Source organism: Carcharhinus amblyrhynchos, chromosome 13 (assembly GCF_965287045.1).
Source record: "Carcharhinus amblyrhynchos chromosome 13, sCarAmb.v2.hapA, whole genome shotgun sequence".
NCBI classification, from domain to species: Eukaryota; Metazoa; Chordata; class Chondrichthyes; order Carcharhiniformes; family Carcharhinidae; genus Carcharhinus; species Carcharhinus amblyrhynchos.
In genome coordinates this window covers 8,003,446-8,018,121 of record NC_137336.1, presented here as the reverse complement: position 1 = coordinate 8,018,121, position 14,676 = coordinate 8,003,446, and the positions used below count along the sequence as shown (strand labels likewise).

The following is a 14,676-nucleotide window of genomic DNA, read 5'->3' as shown; positions in this document are numbered from 1 at the left end:
GCAGGTTAGGTGGATTGACCGTGTTAAATTGCCCCTCACTGTCAGGGGGACTAGCTGGGTAAGTGGGCCTGGGTGGGATTGCGGTCGGTAATAAAAAAATAATCACAGGGCTGAGGCGAGAGTGGAGGAGTGGAACTGACTGGCAAGCTCGTTCGAAAAGCTAGCCAAAGTGTGACGGGCCAAATGGTCTCCTGCTGTGGGCGCAATGCAGAATTTAATATTCTGCTGCAAAAGGTGGAGATGTAGAGTAATAGATTCATTGAATATCTGTGGCACAGAGGAGGCCATTCAGCCCATCATGTTCACGAAGAGAAAAGAAAGGCTGTTCCAGCCTACTGGCACTCCCCAGCTCTGTAGCCCTCGAGACTACAGCACGCCAAGTGCTTATCCAAATGCTTCATTTTAAAACGCGAGAAGGGTTTCCGATTCTCCCACTCCTCAGAGTCTTCAACCCTCCCACTGGGCAGTGGGGTTAGTCACCCATTGCTGGGAGTTTGGTTAGTGAGTGCCAGGGCCTGTCTACATGAACCTGCACATTAGAGCATGAGAGAGAGGGGGGAAAGAGGGAGGGAGAAATGCATGGTCAGCTACTTACAGATGTCACCTTGGATTTGATTCCTTGCCAGAGGGTCTTGATGTCGTAGGCACTCTGGAGGGAAAGGGTGTCCCACACCCTGATCATACTGTCCCCTACACCGATAGCAAGTGAGCCGACATTCACAGGTGAGAAAGCCAAGTTGTAGACAAAGCCACCAAGTGTGGGCTGTGTCCAAGAACATTCCAGTGAGTTCAGATCCCAACACTTCACCTAGGACACAGGAAAGCAGCAGTCAGTGAGGTTCTTAACTTACTGGAGACAGACGCAGAAGGGGAAAACTTAGAAAATAGGAGGAATGGGCCATTCAGTCCCACTCAGCTAGATCGTGACCATGGATTATCCACCTCAATGCCATTTCTCACCATCTCCCTTAATATCTGTAATATCTCAGATTATTGCGTTGAGCACACTCAGTGATTGGGCCTCTCCAGCCTCTGAGTTCGAGATTCACCATCCTCAAATTCCTTGCCCCGCTCCTGAATGGCCTGTCCCATATTCTGAGACGGTGCCCCTTTATTCTAGACTGGCACCCCAACCTGACCCCACCCCACCCCTAGCCCCCTGCCAGGGGAAACCTCCTTGCTACATCTACTCTGCCAAGCCCCGTAAGAATTTTGTACTCAGTGAGATCACCTCTCATTCTTCTAAACTCTGGAGAACACAGACCCACTCTCCTCAATCTCTCCTCCCTGGACAATCTCACCATCCCAGGGATTAGTCTGGTGGACATCTGTTGCATTCCCTCTGTGGCGAGTATATCCTTGTATTGTACATTTTCCTCTCTCAACCTACAGCCGGTGGCACAGTGGGTAGCACTGCTGCCTCACAGCACCAGGAACTGGGTTGGATTTCCAGCTTGGGTCACAGTCTGTGTGGGATTGGCACATTCTCCCCATGTCTGCATGGGTTTCCTCCGGGTGCTCCGCTTTCCTCCCACAGTCCGAAAGACGTGCTGGTTAGATGCATTGACCAGGCTAAATTCTCCCTCAGTGGACCTGAACAGATAGCGGAGTGTGGTGACAACGGAATCTTCACAGTAACTTCATTGTGGTGTTAATATAAGCCTACTTGTGACACTAATAATCTTTAGCCTTTAAACCAGTTGGTATCCTCTGCCTGATATCAGCAGTGAAGGAGGGTCAGAGTAAGGAGCAGGGGGGAGCTGAAGGTAAAAATCGATTAAAACGAGATGTATAAAGTGGCTGGAATGTTTGTTTAAGTACAGCTGGATATGACTGTAATCTCAGACACCAGTGCAGCAGCTTTGGAAATGATCTGAAGCACTCACATCTCGGTCCATCGAAGTTGAGAGCACGAGCTCACTGTTATTCTGGAGGGAGACTGAACTCAGGTTGAAGACAATCCGGTTGTGGTTCTGTCCTTCTGATGTTGACCCCAGCAGAGTCCATTTCTGCTTCCCAGATTTAGTCAGATCCCAGAGCAGCAGCTCCCCCCTGCAAAGAAAGGCATTCAGGATCACACTCTACACCGCACCCAATCAGGCCATTCTGCCCATTGGGCCTACGCTGGCCTCCTCTCATCCTTCAATATATCTTTTGACTCCTTTCTCTCAGGGGAGGCGGTGACTGGCCTAGTAACCCAGACACCTGGGGTAATGCTCCGGGGGCCCAGGTTCAAATCTCACCTCAGCAGATGGTGAAATCAGAATTGAATAAAAATCTGAACTTAAAATTCTGATGTGAAACCATTGCATTTGTAATAAAAACCCACCACTGTCCTTTCAGGAGGGAAATCTGCCATCATTACCAGGTCTGGCAAGCTTTACTTTGATATCGTTTTCAGTAAATTTGATGATCTTATTGAGTGGTGGAGCAGGCTAGATGGGCTGAATGGCCTCCTATATATGTTTGTATGAATCAGTTTTTACAGGCAGCACATTCCAGACCTTACCAACATGCTGCATAGCAATATTTCTCCATTAACATCACTGGAAATGACATGTTCGGGAGATTTTGGGAGTTCGAAGTATAACTTGTACTCGTTAGAGTTTAGAAGAATGAGGGGAGATCTCATTGAGACGTATAAGATGATGAATGGGATGGATAGGATAGAGGTGGAGAGACTCTTCCCGCTCAGAAAGGACAGTAGGACTAGGGGGCACAGCCTCAAGATAAAGGGGAGGCGGTTTAGAACGGAGTTGAGGAGGAGCTTCTTCACTCAAAGGGTGGTGAATCTCTGGAATTCTCTGCCCGTTGAAGTGGTGGAGGCTGCCTCGCTCAATATTTTTAAGACGCGGGTTGATAGGTTTTTGATAGGCAAGGGGATTAAGGGTTATGGGGAGAGGGCGGGAAAGTGGAACTGAGCCATGACAGATCAGCCACGATCTTACTGAATGGCGGGGCAGGCTCGAGGGGCTGGATGGCCTACTCCTGCTCCTATTTCTTATGTTCTTATGTAACTAATTAGTGAGACCGTGTTCTGCACATGGCTCACGGAACCAAGTGGGAAGCTTCCTATAATATCATTAGCAAAAGACTCAAACTCGTCAAGTCCACCCATAACTCCATTCTCCTTTGGGATTTTGACTTTATCATCAGGAACTCAGGTTCAATTCCAGCCTTTGGGTGACCGTCTCTGTGGAGTTTGCACATTCTCCTCATGTCTGCGTGGGTTTCCTCCAGGTGCTCCAGTTTCTTCCCACAGTGCAAAGACGTGCAGGTTTAGCATGGGATGGCCACGCTAAATTGTCCCTTACTGTCAGGGGGTTTAGCAGGGTAAACGTAGGGTTAGAGGAATTTTGCCTGGGTGGGATTGTGGTTGGTGCAGGCTCGATGGGCCGAATGGCCTCCTTCTGCACTGCAGGGGTTCTATGAAGGTTATGCCCCCTTGTTCGGGACCCCTCCCCAAACAGAGTTCTTTCCTTTTCCTCCATCAATTCTTTTAACTCATTGGATAAACCTCAATTTAGATTTTCACAGAACCTTTGTAGGATATTCAAAGGTGTTGAAGGAGGAAAGAGAGGTGGAAGGGTGTCAGGAGAGAACTGCTGAGCTTGGAACCCAGGCAACTGAAGACTCGGCCACCAACGATGCAGCAATTATTACTGGGAACGCACAAAAGGCCAGAATTAGAAACCTTGGGAGGGTTCTGGGGCTGGTGCAAATTAGAGGTCAGAAGAGGGGCAAGGCTACAGAGGAATTTATAGAATACAGTGCAGAAGGAGGCCACTCAGCCCATCGAGTCTGCACCAACCACAATCTCCCCAGGCCCCTCTCCCCATCCATTAATTTAGTGTAATTTACCCTGGCCAATCCACCTCACCCACACATCTTTGGGCTACGGGAGGAAACCGGGACACCCAGAGGAAACCCACGCAGACACAGGGAGAACGCACAGACAGCGACCCAAGCTGGGAATTGAACCTGGGTCCCAAGGCAGCAGTGCTAACCAACAGGCTGCCACAAATGTGAAATTAAGGATCTGAATTTAACATCAAGATGTTGCTTGTGCAAGGGCTAATGGAGATCAGAGAGCACAGGGAGTCGGGGGGCAGGGGGTGGGGGCAGGGCAGTTGTTAAGGGAATGGGATAGTTTGATGAAATCACCCGCCAAACCCGTGGGGGAAACCCCTCCCCGAAATGTAAACCCTTGTAATCCCAGCAGATTGGCACTGTATATCGTCCCATGCTTTTCCCTGCTGAAACCTGATCCGCGATCAGCCTGTGTAACAGGTCGGGAAGCCGAGGGGAGCCTCTTTACCCAAAGCTGCTGGAGATCAGTTGCGTGACACGGGTTTGAGGCCAAAGCACAGTGAGCCAAATCCGTTCCTTCATCCCCAGGTCAGTCACTCCTCTGCGCTTCATCGACGGCAGCTTCAGGGTCAGCACGCCTGGAAGGAAAGAAAAGCATTTCAAGTCGCTGCTCGGTCGCTGGCCGTGAACTGTCCGGGGGAGGTTTTACATTAAAGGCGCTATATAAATACACTCTCCTGTTACTGTTGTTGCTCTGCACAAGGCCCATTGGAGCAAGTGTGAAGCTTCCTCTGACAACATTACCAAAAAATCGAGTGATCCAATGGTATTGTTGCACATTGAGGACAATCTTGCCTCAGATACCCGCATTTTAATCGTACAAAGAACAGTACAGCACAGGAAACAGGCCCTTCGGCCCTCCAAGCCTGTGCCGCTCATTGGTCCAACTAGACCATTCATTTATATCCCTCCAATCCCAGGCTGCTCATCTGACTATCCAGGTAAGTCTTAAACGATCGCAGCGTGTCTGCCTCCACCACCCTACTTGGCAGCGCCTTCCAGGCCCCCACCACCCTCTGCGTAAAAAAACATCCCTCTGATATCGGAGTTAAACCTCGCCCCTCTCACCTTGAGCCTGTGATCGACCTTTCAAGCGAGGGAAGAAGCTGCATTTCTATAGCACCTTCGGTGACCTCAGGGATCCCAAAGCCAATGTGACCATTTCCCTAACATGGGAAATGTGTCAGCCAATTAGTACACAGCAACTTCCCACAGACAGCAATGTGGTAATAACCCAGAGAGTGGGTTTTGATGCTGATGTTTCAGAGCTAACTACAGAAACACACGAACAGCGAGAGGCCATTTGGCTCCTCACGCCTGTGCCGCCATTCAATGAGATTATGTCTGACCTGTGTGTGAGCTTTGCCACATTTCCCTCGATTGCAGATTTAACATTAATAACTGATCAAGCATCAATTCAAGAGAGAGGGCTCCAAATTCTTTGTAACCTTTCAGTGTAGAAATGTTTCCTAATTTCACTCCTGAAAGGTCTGGTTCTATGTAATATATTTAAGTGATTATATGATTACTTCAATGATTTGATGGTGATGTCATTAGGGCCACTGTTTTCCTTTCAGAATGTGCTCTGTACAGAGAGCATCTCTTTGAATAAACTTGTTGTGTGTTACTTTGAATCTGCACGTGCAGATCTTATCTCTTCATTTTGTTTAAAGTTCACAACCTCTCATGTAGTTCGGACATTACACTCTGATTTTTATACTTTCTTCCCCTGACTCATAGGCTCCCCACCCAGCAAAAATAGAACACTGTCCCCCTTTGATCAAATCAGCATTTAGCCATCTAGGTCCAGGGGGAACCTAGTTTGATTAATCGCTCACTGAAATTTAACCCTTACAGTCCAGATATCATTCCAGCACATCTACACTGCAATCCCTCCAAGGCCACTTAAGATGAGATGCCCACAGTACGCCAGATGTGGTCTTTGTATCGCTGAACAGTAACTTCTACCCCATCTTCCAGCCCTTCACCTCACTCAGTGATTTTCTTTGTTATTCATTCGTGGGACATGGACGTCGCGGGCTGGCCAGTATTTATTGCCCGTCACTAGTTGCTCTTGTTCAGAGGGCAGATGAGAGTCGACCACATTGCTGTGGCTCTGGAGTCACATGTAGGCCAGACCGGGTAAGGACGGCAGATTTCCTTCCCCAAAGGATATTAGTGAACCAGTTGGGTTTTTAATGACAATCGACAATGGTTTCATGGTCATCAGTAGATTCCATATTTTTACTGAATTTAAATTTCACCATCTGCCGTGGTGAGATTCAAACCTGGGTCCCCAGAGCATTACCCTGGCTCTCTGGATCACTAGCCCAGCGACAACACCACGGCATCCACTGCCTCCCAATGACATTTTAATGACTGGTGCACCCAGACATCCATATCTCTTTGCACCTCCACTTGTTGAGCTTTAGAAAGACCCCAATTCTATCCCTTTCAGGCACCTGACGCCCTCACATTCTCCCAAACTGAAATCCATTCATTTAATCTATCAACGTCTTAGAGAAATTTTATGCTTCATTTGACATAATCTTTGTACCTTCAGCAATTCTGGATTTGTGAATTTCTATCCCAGCACTAATTCCTTTCAGGAATGGAGACTTTAGGCTCGTTTGCTCAGTTTCATTCTTTTGGCGAAAGAAATAACATTCAAAGAAACAGAAGAAAATCACCTTTGCCGTTTGTGGAGTTCCAGATGCGGACTGTCTGGTCTCTGCTCCCGGATGCCAGGAAACAGTCCTTGGCAGTGCCCTCTTTCACAAGTTCACCGTTCAGCCCCTCCATTTCTAGGTGACAAACAAAAATCAACTCGAATTTACACCTGGTGAATCAATGGTGCATCAGTTACGAGGAATAAAATAGCATCCAATCTAAAACTGAACACTCCCAGGACAGGTACAGCATGGGATTAGATACAGACTAAAGCTCCCTCTACATCATCCCCATCAAACACTCCTAGGACAGGTACAGCACGGGGTTAGATACAGAGTGAAGCTCCCTCTACATCGTCCCCATCAAACACTCCCAGGACAGGTACAGCACGGGGTTAGATACACAGTAAAGCTCCCTCTACACTGTCCCCCATCAAACACTCCCAGGACAGGTACAGCACGGGGTTAGATACAGAGTAAAACTTTCTTGACACTTTTTACAACAATAAGATCCAATCTCAACCACCTGCAATGCTACAACGATCTACAGGTTGAAAAAGTGCAATAAAAATTCCAAATACTGCACTGCAAATAATCCTAGATAGAAAAAAAATTATCTATACTTCGGTTTGGTCACACTTAGATACTATGGACAGTTCTGGTCTCCATAATGCAAAAAGGATATAGTGGCTGGAAGGTTTAATGAAGATTTATGAGGATGATACCAGAAATGAAAAGTTATAACTATCAAGAAAGATTGAGTTTTCTCAAGAAAGGAGAAGATGAAAGGCTGATCTGATAGAGGTCTATAAAATCATTGAACGCTTTAACAGAGCAGACATAGAGAATATACATCCACTTGTAAGGGAAAGCAGAACTAGATGCCTTCAATATAAAATGTTAATTCATAAATCTGACAGGAATTCACAAGAAACAACCTTACTCAGCGAATGGTGAGAATGTGGGTCTTGATGCTAGAGGGAGCAGTTGAGGTAAATTGTTTAGATACATTTCAAAGGAGGAAGTTGACAAATGCATGATAAAGAAATAGAAGAATAGGGTGTTGAGGTTAAATGAAGGAGTACAGACGCTAGCATTCACTAGTCAGTCCAAAAGGCCCACTAATGAACAGTACCAGGTAAAGCTGTTCATTCTATTTAGGCAGTGCTCAGTCTAGCCCCGGTTGAACGCAGTGGGGTTAACTTGTTACTGCAGTGCTGGAGGTGGTGGTGGCTAGTTATCCTACCTGAGGTGGTGTCGCAGTGGCCAAACAGGCCTTTCTCACAGAGCTGTGGACACCAGGACAGGAAGTGAATCTCACCATCGTGACCCCGCAACCTGCGGATCACCTCCCCCTTTCGGTTTATATCGATAATGACAATCATTCCATCTTTGTACCTGCAGAAGGGGAAGAAGAAAAGTGAAGTTTGAATTCAATTAAAAATCTAGAATTAAACAGTGACTGACTCCATTGTCGATTAATGTCCTTCAGGGAAGGAAATCTGCTGTCCTTAACCCGTCTGGCCTACACGGGACTCCAGACCCACAGCAATGTGGTTGATTTTTAACTGCCCTCGGAAATGGCTGAGTAAGACACTCAGTTGAAGGGCAATTAGGGATGGGCAATAAATGCTGACTCAGCCAGCGATGTCCGCATCCATGAAAGAATTTTTTAAAAATTATTTACGTGCCTATAAAAGGCTTTGGGTTTCCTTTTAAGTTAGCTGCCAGTTTCTTCTCATACTCTCTCTTCTCCTCAAAACCTATATTCGGCCTGATTCTCAGCTGTGTTATCCAAAGTGGGCATTTGCTGTGTGCAGATTTACTGCCACGTTTATTATGCCACAACAGTGACTATACGTCATAAAAAGTCTTAAAACACTTTGGGACGTTCTGTGGCTGCTAAAGAAGCTTTAGAAAAACATCAGCTCTTTTCTCTCATAACCGATGCTACCAGGCCTGCTGGGATTTTCCAGCATCCGGTTCAGTAATGTCCTCCGGAGAAGGAAATCTGCCGTCCTTACCTTATCCGGCCCATTGCATCTCCATCGACTCTCCACAAGAGCCATCCAGGCCATTTCCTCTGCCCTATTCCCATTACCCCGTACATTTAGCATGGCCAGTCCACCTAGTTCACACATCTTTGGACTACGGGAGGAATCCCACGCAGAGAACGTGCAAACTCCAGACCAACAGTGACCTGAGGCCAGGATCGAACCCGGGTCTCTGGCGCTGTGAGGCAACAGTGCTAACCACTGTGCCAACCAGTATTCAAGTTTGCTCACCACCACTTTCAGAGGGCAATTAGGGATGGGTAACGTGGCCACATGAACAAATAAAAATACACTGGGTTAAATGGATCTCACTGACTGGTGACAATTTACATCGAGCTGTTTGGAAAGATCAGGCACACACAGTTTCCTCTCTTACCCCACTGCCACATGGTCTTCATTGTGAGGAGAGCAGGACAGGCAGAAAATGTTTCTGGGTTCTGGGAAGAAGTGGTGGATGTCATTTTTGTTGTACCACCAACAGATCACAATCCCCTTCTCATCCCCGGACACCACCAGCTCCTTCTTCAGGGGAGACCAATGGACAGCGGTGATGGGACTCTGCAACAAATTAAACATTGGGGTTAATTATACGCAGGGACATCGGAAAGAGCAGCTAGAGGCCACACAAACACCTCCCAGCCTGCTCCACCATCCAGATAAGATCAAGGTTGATCTACCACAACTCCAAGTTTCGGCACACTTTCCAAATTATTTTAGCGCCCAAAAATCTATCACCCCGCTTCAAAAACACTCACAAACAGTTTAAGTTTATTTACTCGTGTCACAAGTAGGCTTACATTAACACTGAAATGAAGTTACTGTGAAAATCCCCTAGTCGCCACACTCCAGCGCCTGTTCAGGTATACTGAGGGAAAATTTAACATGGCCAATCCACATAAAAGGCACGATTTTTGGACTGTGGGAGGAAACTCGTACAGACACAGCAAGAAAGTGCAGACTCCACACACAGTGACCCAAGCCAGGAATCGAACCCGGGTTCTTAGGATCATAAGGCAGCAGTGCTAACCACTGTGCCACCGTGCTGTCCCCAGAGCATCCCTCTGGGGTGGAGAATATCAAAGATTCTGAGTAAATAAATCTCTTATCACAATCCTAAATGCCGCCATATTCTGAGACCATGAATGATGAGCTGGCCTATTGCGCCTAGTCCACATACCAAAATGGTTGGAGATTGGATATTCATCCACACTTACCATTCCTCCATGACTAACACCTTCCCTCACTCTACGTTCATGGAAGAGGCAAAAGAATGAAAATAAAGCACCCTTGGCTAATAACAAGAACTTCCTCCCTTCCCCTGTTCTCAGGTACCTCCACCACTTGTGGATGTACTTAAATACAGTTTCTCCCCTGATATATTTTTATTCTGATGAAAGATCAGTGCAAAACAAAATCCAAGATGGTGCTGCAGCAAGATGAGTTCTCGCGAGCTGACCCCAGCATTCCCTCTAATTCTATCTTTTACTCTCATTCTATGCTTCTAAACCTCTTTTCTAACTTTTTTAAACCAACAATGCTCTATTACAATGTCTCCCTGCTGCCATCAGACTTTTGAATAGACCTACTTCGTATTAAGTTGATATTTCTCTACCCCCTAGCTACGACTGTAACACTACAATCTGCACCCTCTTGTTTCCTTCTCTATGTATGGTATGCTTTGTCTGTATAGCACGAAATAAACAATACTTTTCACTGTATGTTAATACATGTAACAATAATAAATCAGATCAATGATCTGTGTTAACGGTTACGTTAATTATATTGTTAAGAGACAATGGTATTTGTTTAGTTAAGTACTTTGAGTATTTATAAAGAGAGTCCGTCCTTGGCGAGGGAGCATGCGGAGTCTGTGGCACGCTTAACGTGTTCCGTCTCTGGAATTCTCTGCCCGTTGAAGTGGTGGAGGCTGCCTCGCTAAATATTTTTAAGAAGCGGGTTGATGGGTTTTTGATAAGAGAAGGGATTAAGGGTTATGGGGAGAGGGCGGGAAAGTGGAACTGAGCCACGACAGATCAGCCATGATCTTATTGAATGGCGGGGCAGGCTCGAGGGGCTAGATGGCCTACTCCTGCTCCTATTTCTTATGTTCTTATGTTCTTATGTAATTGGTGGGTGCCAGGGGGCTGCAGTGAATCACTGGTCCCCAAGATGACATTTTGATTGAATTAGATAAACTTTAGTTCTATTTTAAAAGTTTATTTGTGTCACAAGTAAGCTTACATTAACACTGCAATGAAGTTCCTGTGAAAATCCCCTAGTCTCCACATTAGACTAGACACTGGGCATTCTGGACATTGTTGGAGGCCCCACAGAAATACTTTCTTTGGTACAAATCAAAGCTGCAATAACGAACCAGTCAGAAAAATCAACGGGTAAATGATCAAAACCGCAGTTGGACGGTGTCAGGATGACTGACCTGGTGGGCCGTGTGCTCCTTGAGTACAGTTTTAGTCTGAATGTCCCACACTTTGACAGTGCCGTCATCAGATGTACTGGCGCAGGTATCTGTTAGCCCGGGGTGGTGATTAAAGGTGAACCCAGTGACCCTTTCGGCATGACCCACCAACTCTCCTGGAAAGATAAAGGAACAGCACATGACAGTTAAACTCCACAATAGCACTGCACAGCAAATAAGCCCATAGCTTAAAACTCTCTGATAATCTCTCACCTCCCCCACCTCTCCCGTTCAGCTATAAATCAGGAGGGGCTGAAAGATAACAGAGTTTAAAAAAAGCAAACATCATCCTGATAAATACATGTCAGTGGAATCAAAAATTTTCCCAGTTCCATTCCCCACTCATTACTGATCCAATTCCATTTGAAGATCATTAGGGGTTATGTCTCCACTATTATTCCCAGTCTGGAGTTTCCCCAACAACCCTCCCAGTCTAAGGAATCTCTGATATTAGAATCATAGAATCCGTACAGTGCAGGAGGCAATTTGGCCCATCGACCCTGCAACAACAACAATCCCACTCAGGCCCTATCCCCATAACCCCACATATTTATCCTGCTAATCCCCCTGACAATTTAACATGGCCAATCCACCTAATCTGTACACCTTTCAGACTTGGGAGGAAACCCATGCAGACACGAGGAGAATGTGCAAACTCCACACAGACAGTGACCCGAGGCTGGTATCGAACCCAGGTCCCTGGCATTGTGAGGCAGCAGTGCTAACCACTGTGCCACTCACTACTCCCCCACTATTCCCCCTTCAACATCTCTGCCTTTAGCATAAGGCTCACCACTTTCTGACCTCAACAATTTCTATCTATATGGCACCTCTAACAGCCCGAACTATCTCACGAAGGGCATTATAAAACAAAATTTGATCCGCATCACGTAAGATGATATTAGGATAGGTTAAAGAGAGAGGTTTTAAGAGGAATCTTAAAGGGCGTTACGCGAGGCACAGACGAGCAAGCAAGGCGCAGAAGGATAAGGAGGTGATTCCAGGCATAGTTCAGAGGCAGCTGAAACATGGAAATACTCAAGAGGGCAGAGAATTGTGGAGGGCTGGGGAAATGGAGGTTGGGATTACTGAGAGAGGGAGGGTCAGGGGGAAGGGGGTTACTGAGAGAGGGAGGGTCGGGGGGAAGGGGGTTACTGAGAGGGAGGGTCGGGGAGGGGGTTACTGAGAGAGGGAGGGTCGGGGGGGCGGGGGAGGGGGTTACTGAGATGGGGGGGTCGGGGGGAGGGGGGTTACTGAGATGGGGGGGTCGGGGGGAGGGGGGTTACTGAGATGGGGGGGTCGGGGGGAGGGGGGTTACTGAGATGGGGGGGTCGGGGGGAGGGGGGTTACTGAGATGGGGGGGTCGGGGGGAGGGGGTTACTGAGATGGGGGGGTCGGGGGGAGGGGGTTACTGAGATGGGGGGGTCGGGGGGAGGGGGTTACTGAGAGAGGGAGGGTTGGGGAGGGGGGGTTACTGAGATAGGGAGGGCTGAGGGGGAGGGGGATTGGGTCAGGGCAAAAGGAGGTGAATTTTGAGGCGGATTCAAGGATGGAGGTGGATGTTGAGGGTGTTTAGAGGGTGGGGGTGGATGTTGAGGGTGTTTAGAGGGTGGGGGTGGATGTTGAGGGTGTTTAGAGGGTGGGGGTGGATGTTGAGGGTGTTTAGAGGGTGGGGGTGGATGTTGAGGGTGTTTAGAGGGTGGGGGTGGATGTTGAGGGTGTTTGGAGGGTGGGGGTGGATGTTGAGGGTGTTTGGAGGGTGGGGGTGGATGTTGAGGGTGTTTAGAGGGTGGGGGTGGATGTTGAGGGTGTTTGGAGGGTGGGGGTGGATGTTGAGGGTGTTTAGAGGGTGGGGGTGGATGTTGAGGGTGGGGGTGGATGTTGAGGGTGGGGGTGGATGTTGAGGGTGTTTAGAGGGTGGGGGTGTCTGCAGAATGACAGTAAAGCGCCTTTGCTGGGTGCTGGGATGGGACAGGCGATATATAAATGCAGTTTGTACCGAGGATGAGGGGCTGCCTGGGGCTGATGTCCAGGAGGAAGACGCTGTTCTTGGCCCCGAAGCCGAGGATGCCCCGGGGGCTGGTGTCGCTGCAGCGGCTGCAGTACCAGTTCGGGGAGGGAGTCAGCACCTTCCCCGGCATCTCCGCTCCTCCTCCCGCCCGGGGTCCGGGGGTCCCGGCTCCGCTCCTCCCCGGGGTCCGGGGGTCCCGGCTCCGCTCCTCCTCCCGCCCGGGGTCCGGGGGTCCCGGCTCCGCTCCTCCCCGGGGTCCCGGCTCCGCTCCTCCCGCCCGGGGTCCGGGGTCCCGGCTCCGCTCCTCCTCCCGCCCGGGGTCCGGGGGTCCCGGCTCCGCTCCTCCCCGGGGTCCGGGGGTCCCGGCTCCGCTCCTCCTCCCGCCCGGGGTCCGGGGGTCCCGGCTCCGCTCCTCCCCGGGGTCCCGGCTCCGCTCCTCCTCCCCGGGGTCCCGGCTCCGCTCCTCCTCCCGCCCGGGGTCCGGGGGTCCCGGCTCCGCTCCTCCTCCTCCCCGGGGTCCGGGGTCCCGGCTCCGCTCCTCCTCCCCCCCGGGGTCCCGGCTCCGCTCCTCCCGGCCCTCGGCCTCCCGCACACCGGCCCCGGCTCTGTGCAGCTGCCCCGCTCTCGGGCCGGCCCGGCCTCTCCTCGTGTGAAGCCCCGGTTCCTCCCCCAGCCCCGGTCTCTGTCCCTCCCGCTTCCTCTGTATGCGCCTCCCCCTGTCCCTGTCCCTGTCCCTGTCCCTCCCCTACCCTCAAACCACGCTTCACTACCCCGCTGTCCCTCCTTTCCCCCTCTGTCCCTGTTCCTTTCCCTCTCTCCCTCTGTCTGTCCCTTCCTCTCCCTCTGTCCCTCTCTCTAACCTTCTTTCTGTCCCTCTTTTCTCCCCCCTCCTCCTCTGTCCCTCTCTCTCCCTCTGCCTCTCCCTCTGAAACCACCCTCCCCTCTCTCTCTGTCCCTGTCCCCTCTCTCTCTGTCCCTGTCCCCTCTCTCTCTGTCTCTGTCCCTGTCCCCTCTCTCTCTGTCCCTGTCCCCTCTGTCTCTGTCCCTGTCCCCTCTCTCTCTCTCTCTGTCCCTGTCCCCTCTCTCTCTGTCCCTGTCCCCTCTCTCTCTGTCCCTGTCCCCCTCTGTGTTCACCCTCTCCCCCAGCCCTGTATGGAGGAATATCTAAGACCTTGAAGCCACACACACAGTGAATGGATCTGAGTTGTCCTGGAGCACCTCACAGTGCAGCTCTTTCTATGTGGACAACCTTTAAAATAACTGTGACATTTATAAGAACATAAGAAATAGGAGCAGGAGTAGGCCATCTAGCCCTTCGAGCCTGCCCCGCCATTCAATAAGATCATGAGACACATTGTGAAACATTTTCTTTATTGAAGCATCTCAGAGTTACAGGATGAATATAAAGAACTAGAATATTATTGCTCTTTGTGTGATGTTCTGTAATGTTCTTACAGGTTTATGAATAAAGTATATTTTTGAAAAGTATTTGTATATCCCATCCTGCAAAACCTGATATCTCTGAATATCTTTATCTTATTCCTGTATCTCTCTCTCCATGTGATATTCCAGTCTCTTTCACCCTGTTTCCTTCTA

At 49.2% G+C, this 14,676-nt stretch overlaps 1 protein-coding gene across 2 annotated transcripts in view; it reads right to left on the bottom strand.

Annotated features, from left to right (window-relative positions):
* gemin5 (gem (nuclear organelle) associated protein 5) overlaps positions 1 to 13,248 on the bottom strand; it is a 44,903-nt gene extending 31,655 nt beyond the window's left edge. For both annotated transcript variants that reach the window (XM_080201252.1, XM_080201253.1), the window contains exons 1-8: positions 13,069 to 13,248; positions 11,031 to 11,185; positions 8,970 to 9,151; positions 7,786 to 7,937; positions 6,561 to 6,674; positions 4,319 to 4,448; positions 1,887 to 2,052; positions 596 to 808 (exon numbers count right to left, since the gene is read on the bottom strand). In XM_080201252.1, the coding sequence (XP_080057378.1) occupies positions 596 to 808; positions 1,887 to 2,052; positions 4,319 to 4,448; positions 6,561 to 6,674; positions 7,786 to 7,937; positions 8,970 to 9,151; positions 11,031 to 11,185; positions 13,069 to 13,210 (1,254 nt within the window). In that variant the 5' untranslated portion in view covers positions 13,211 to 13,248. The remainder of the gene's footprint in view (positions 1 to 595; positions 809 to 1,886; positions 2,053 to 4,318; positions 4,449 to 6,560; positions 6,675 to 7,785; positions 7,938 to 8,969; positions 9,152 to 11,030; positions 11,186 to 13,068) is intronic.
* Positions 13,249 to 14,676: the final 1,428 nt, after the last annotated feature.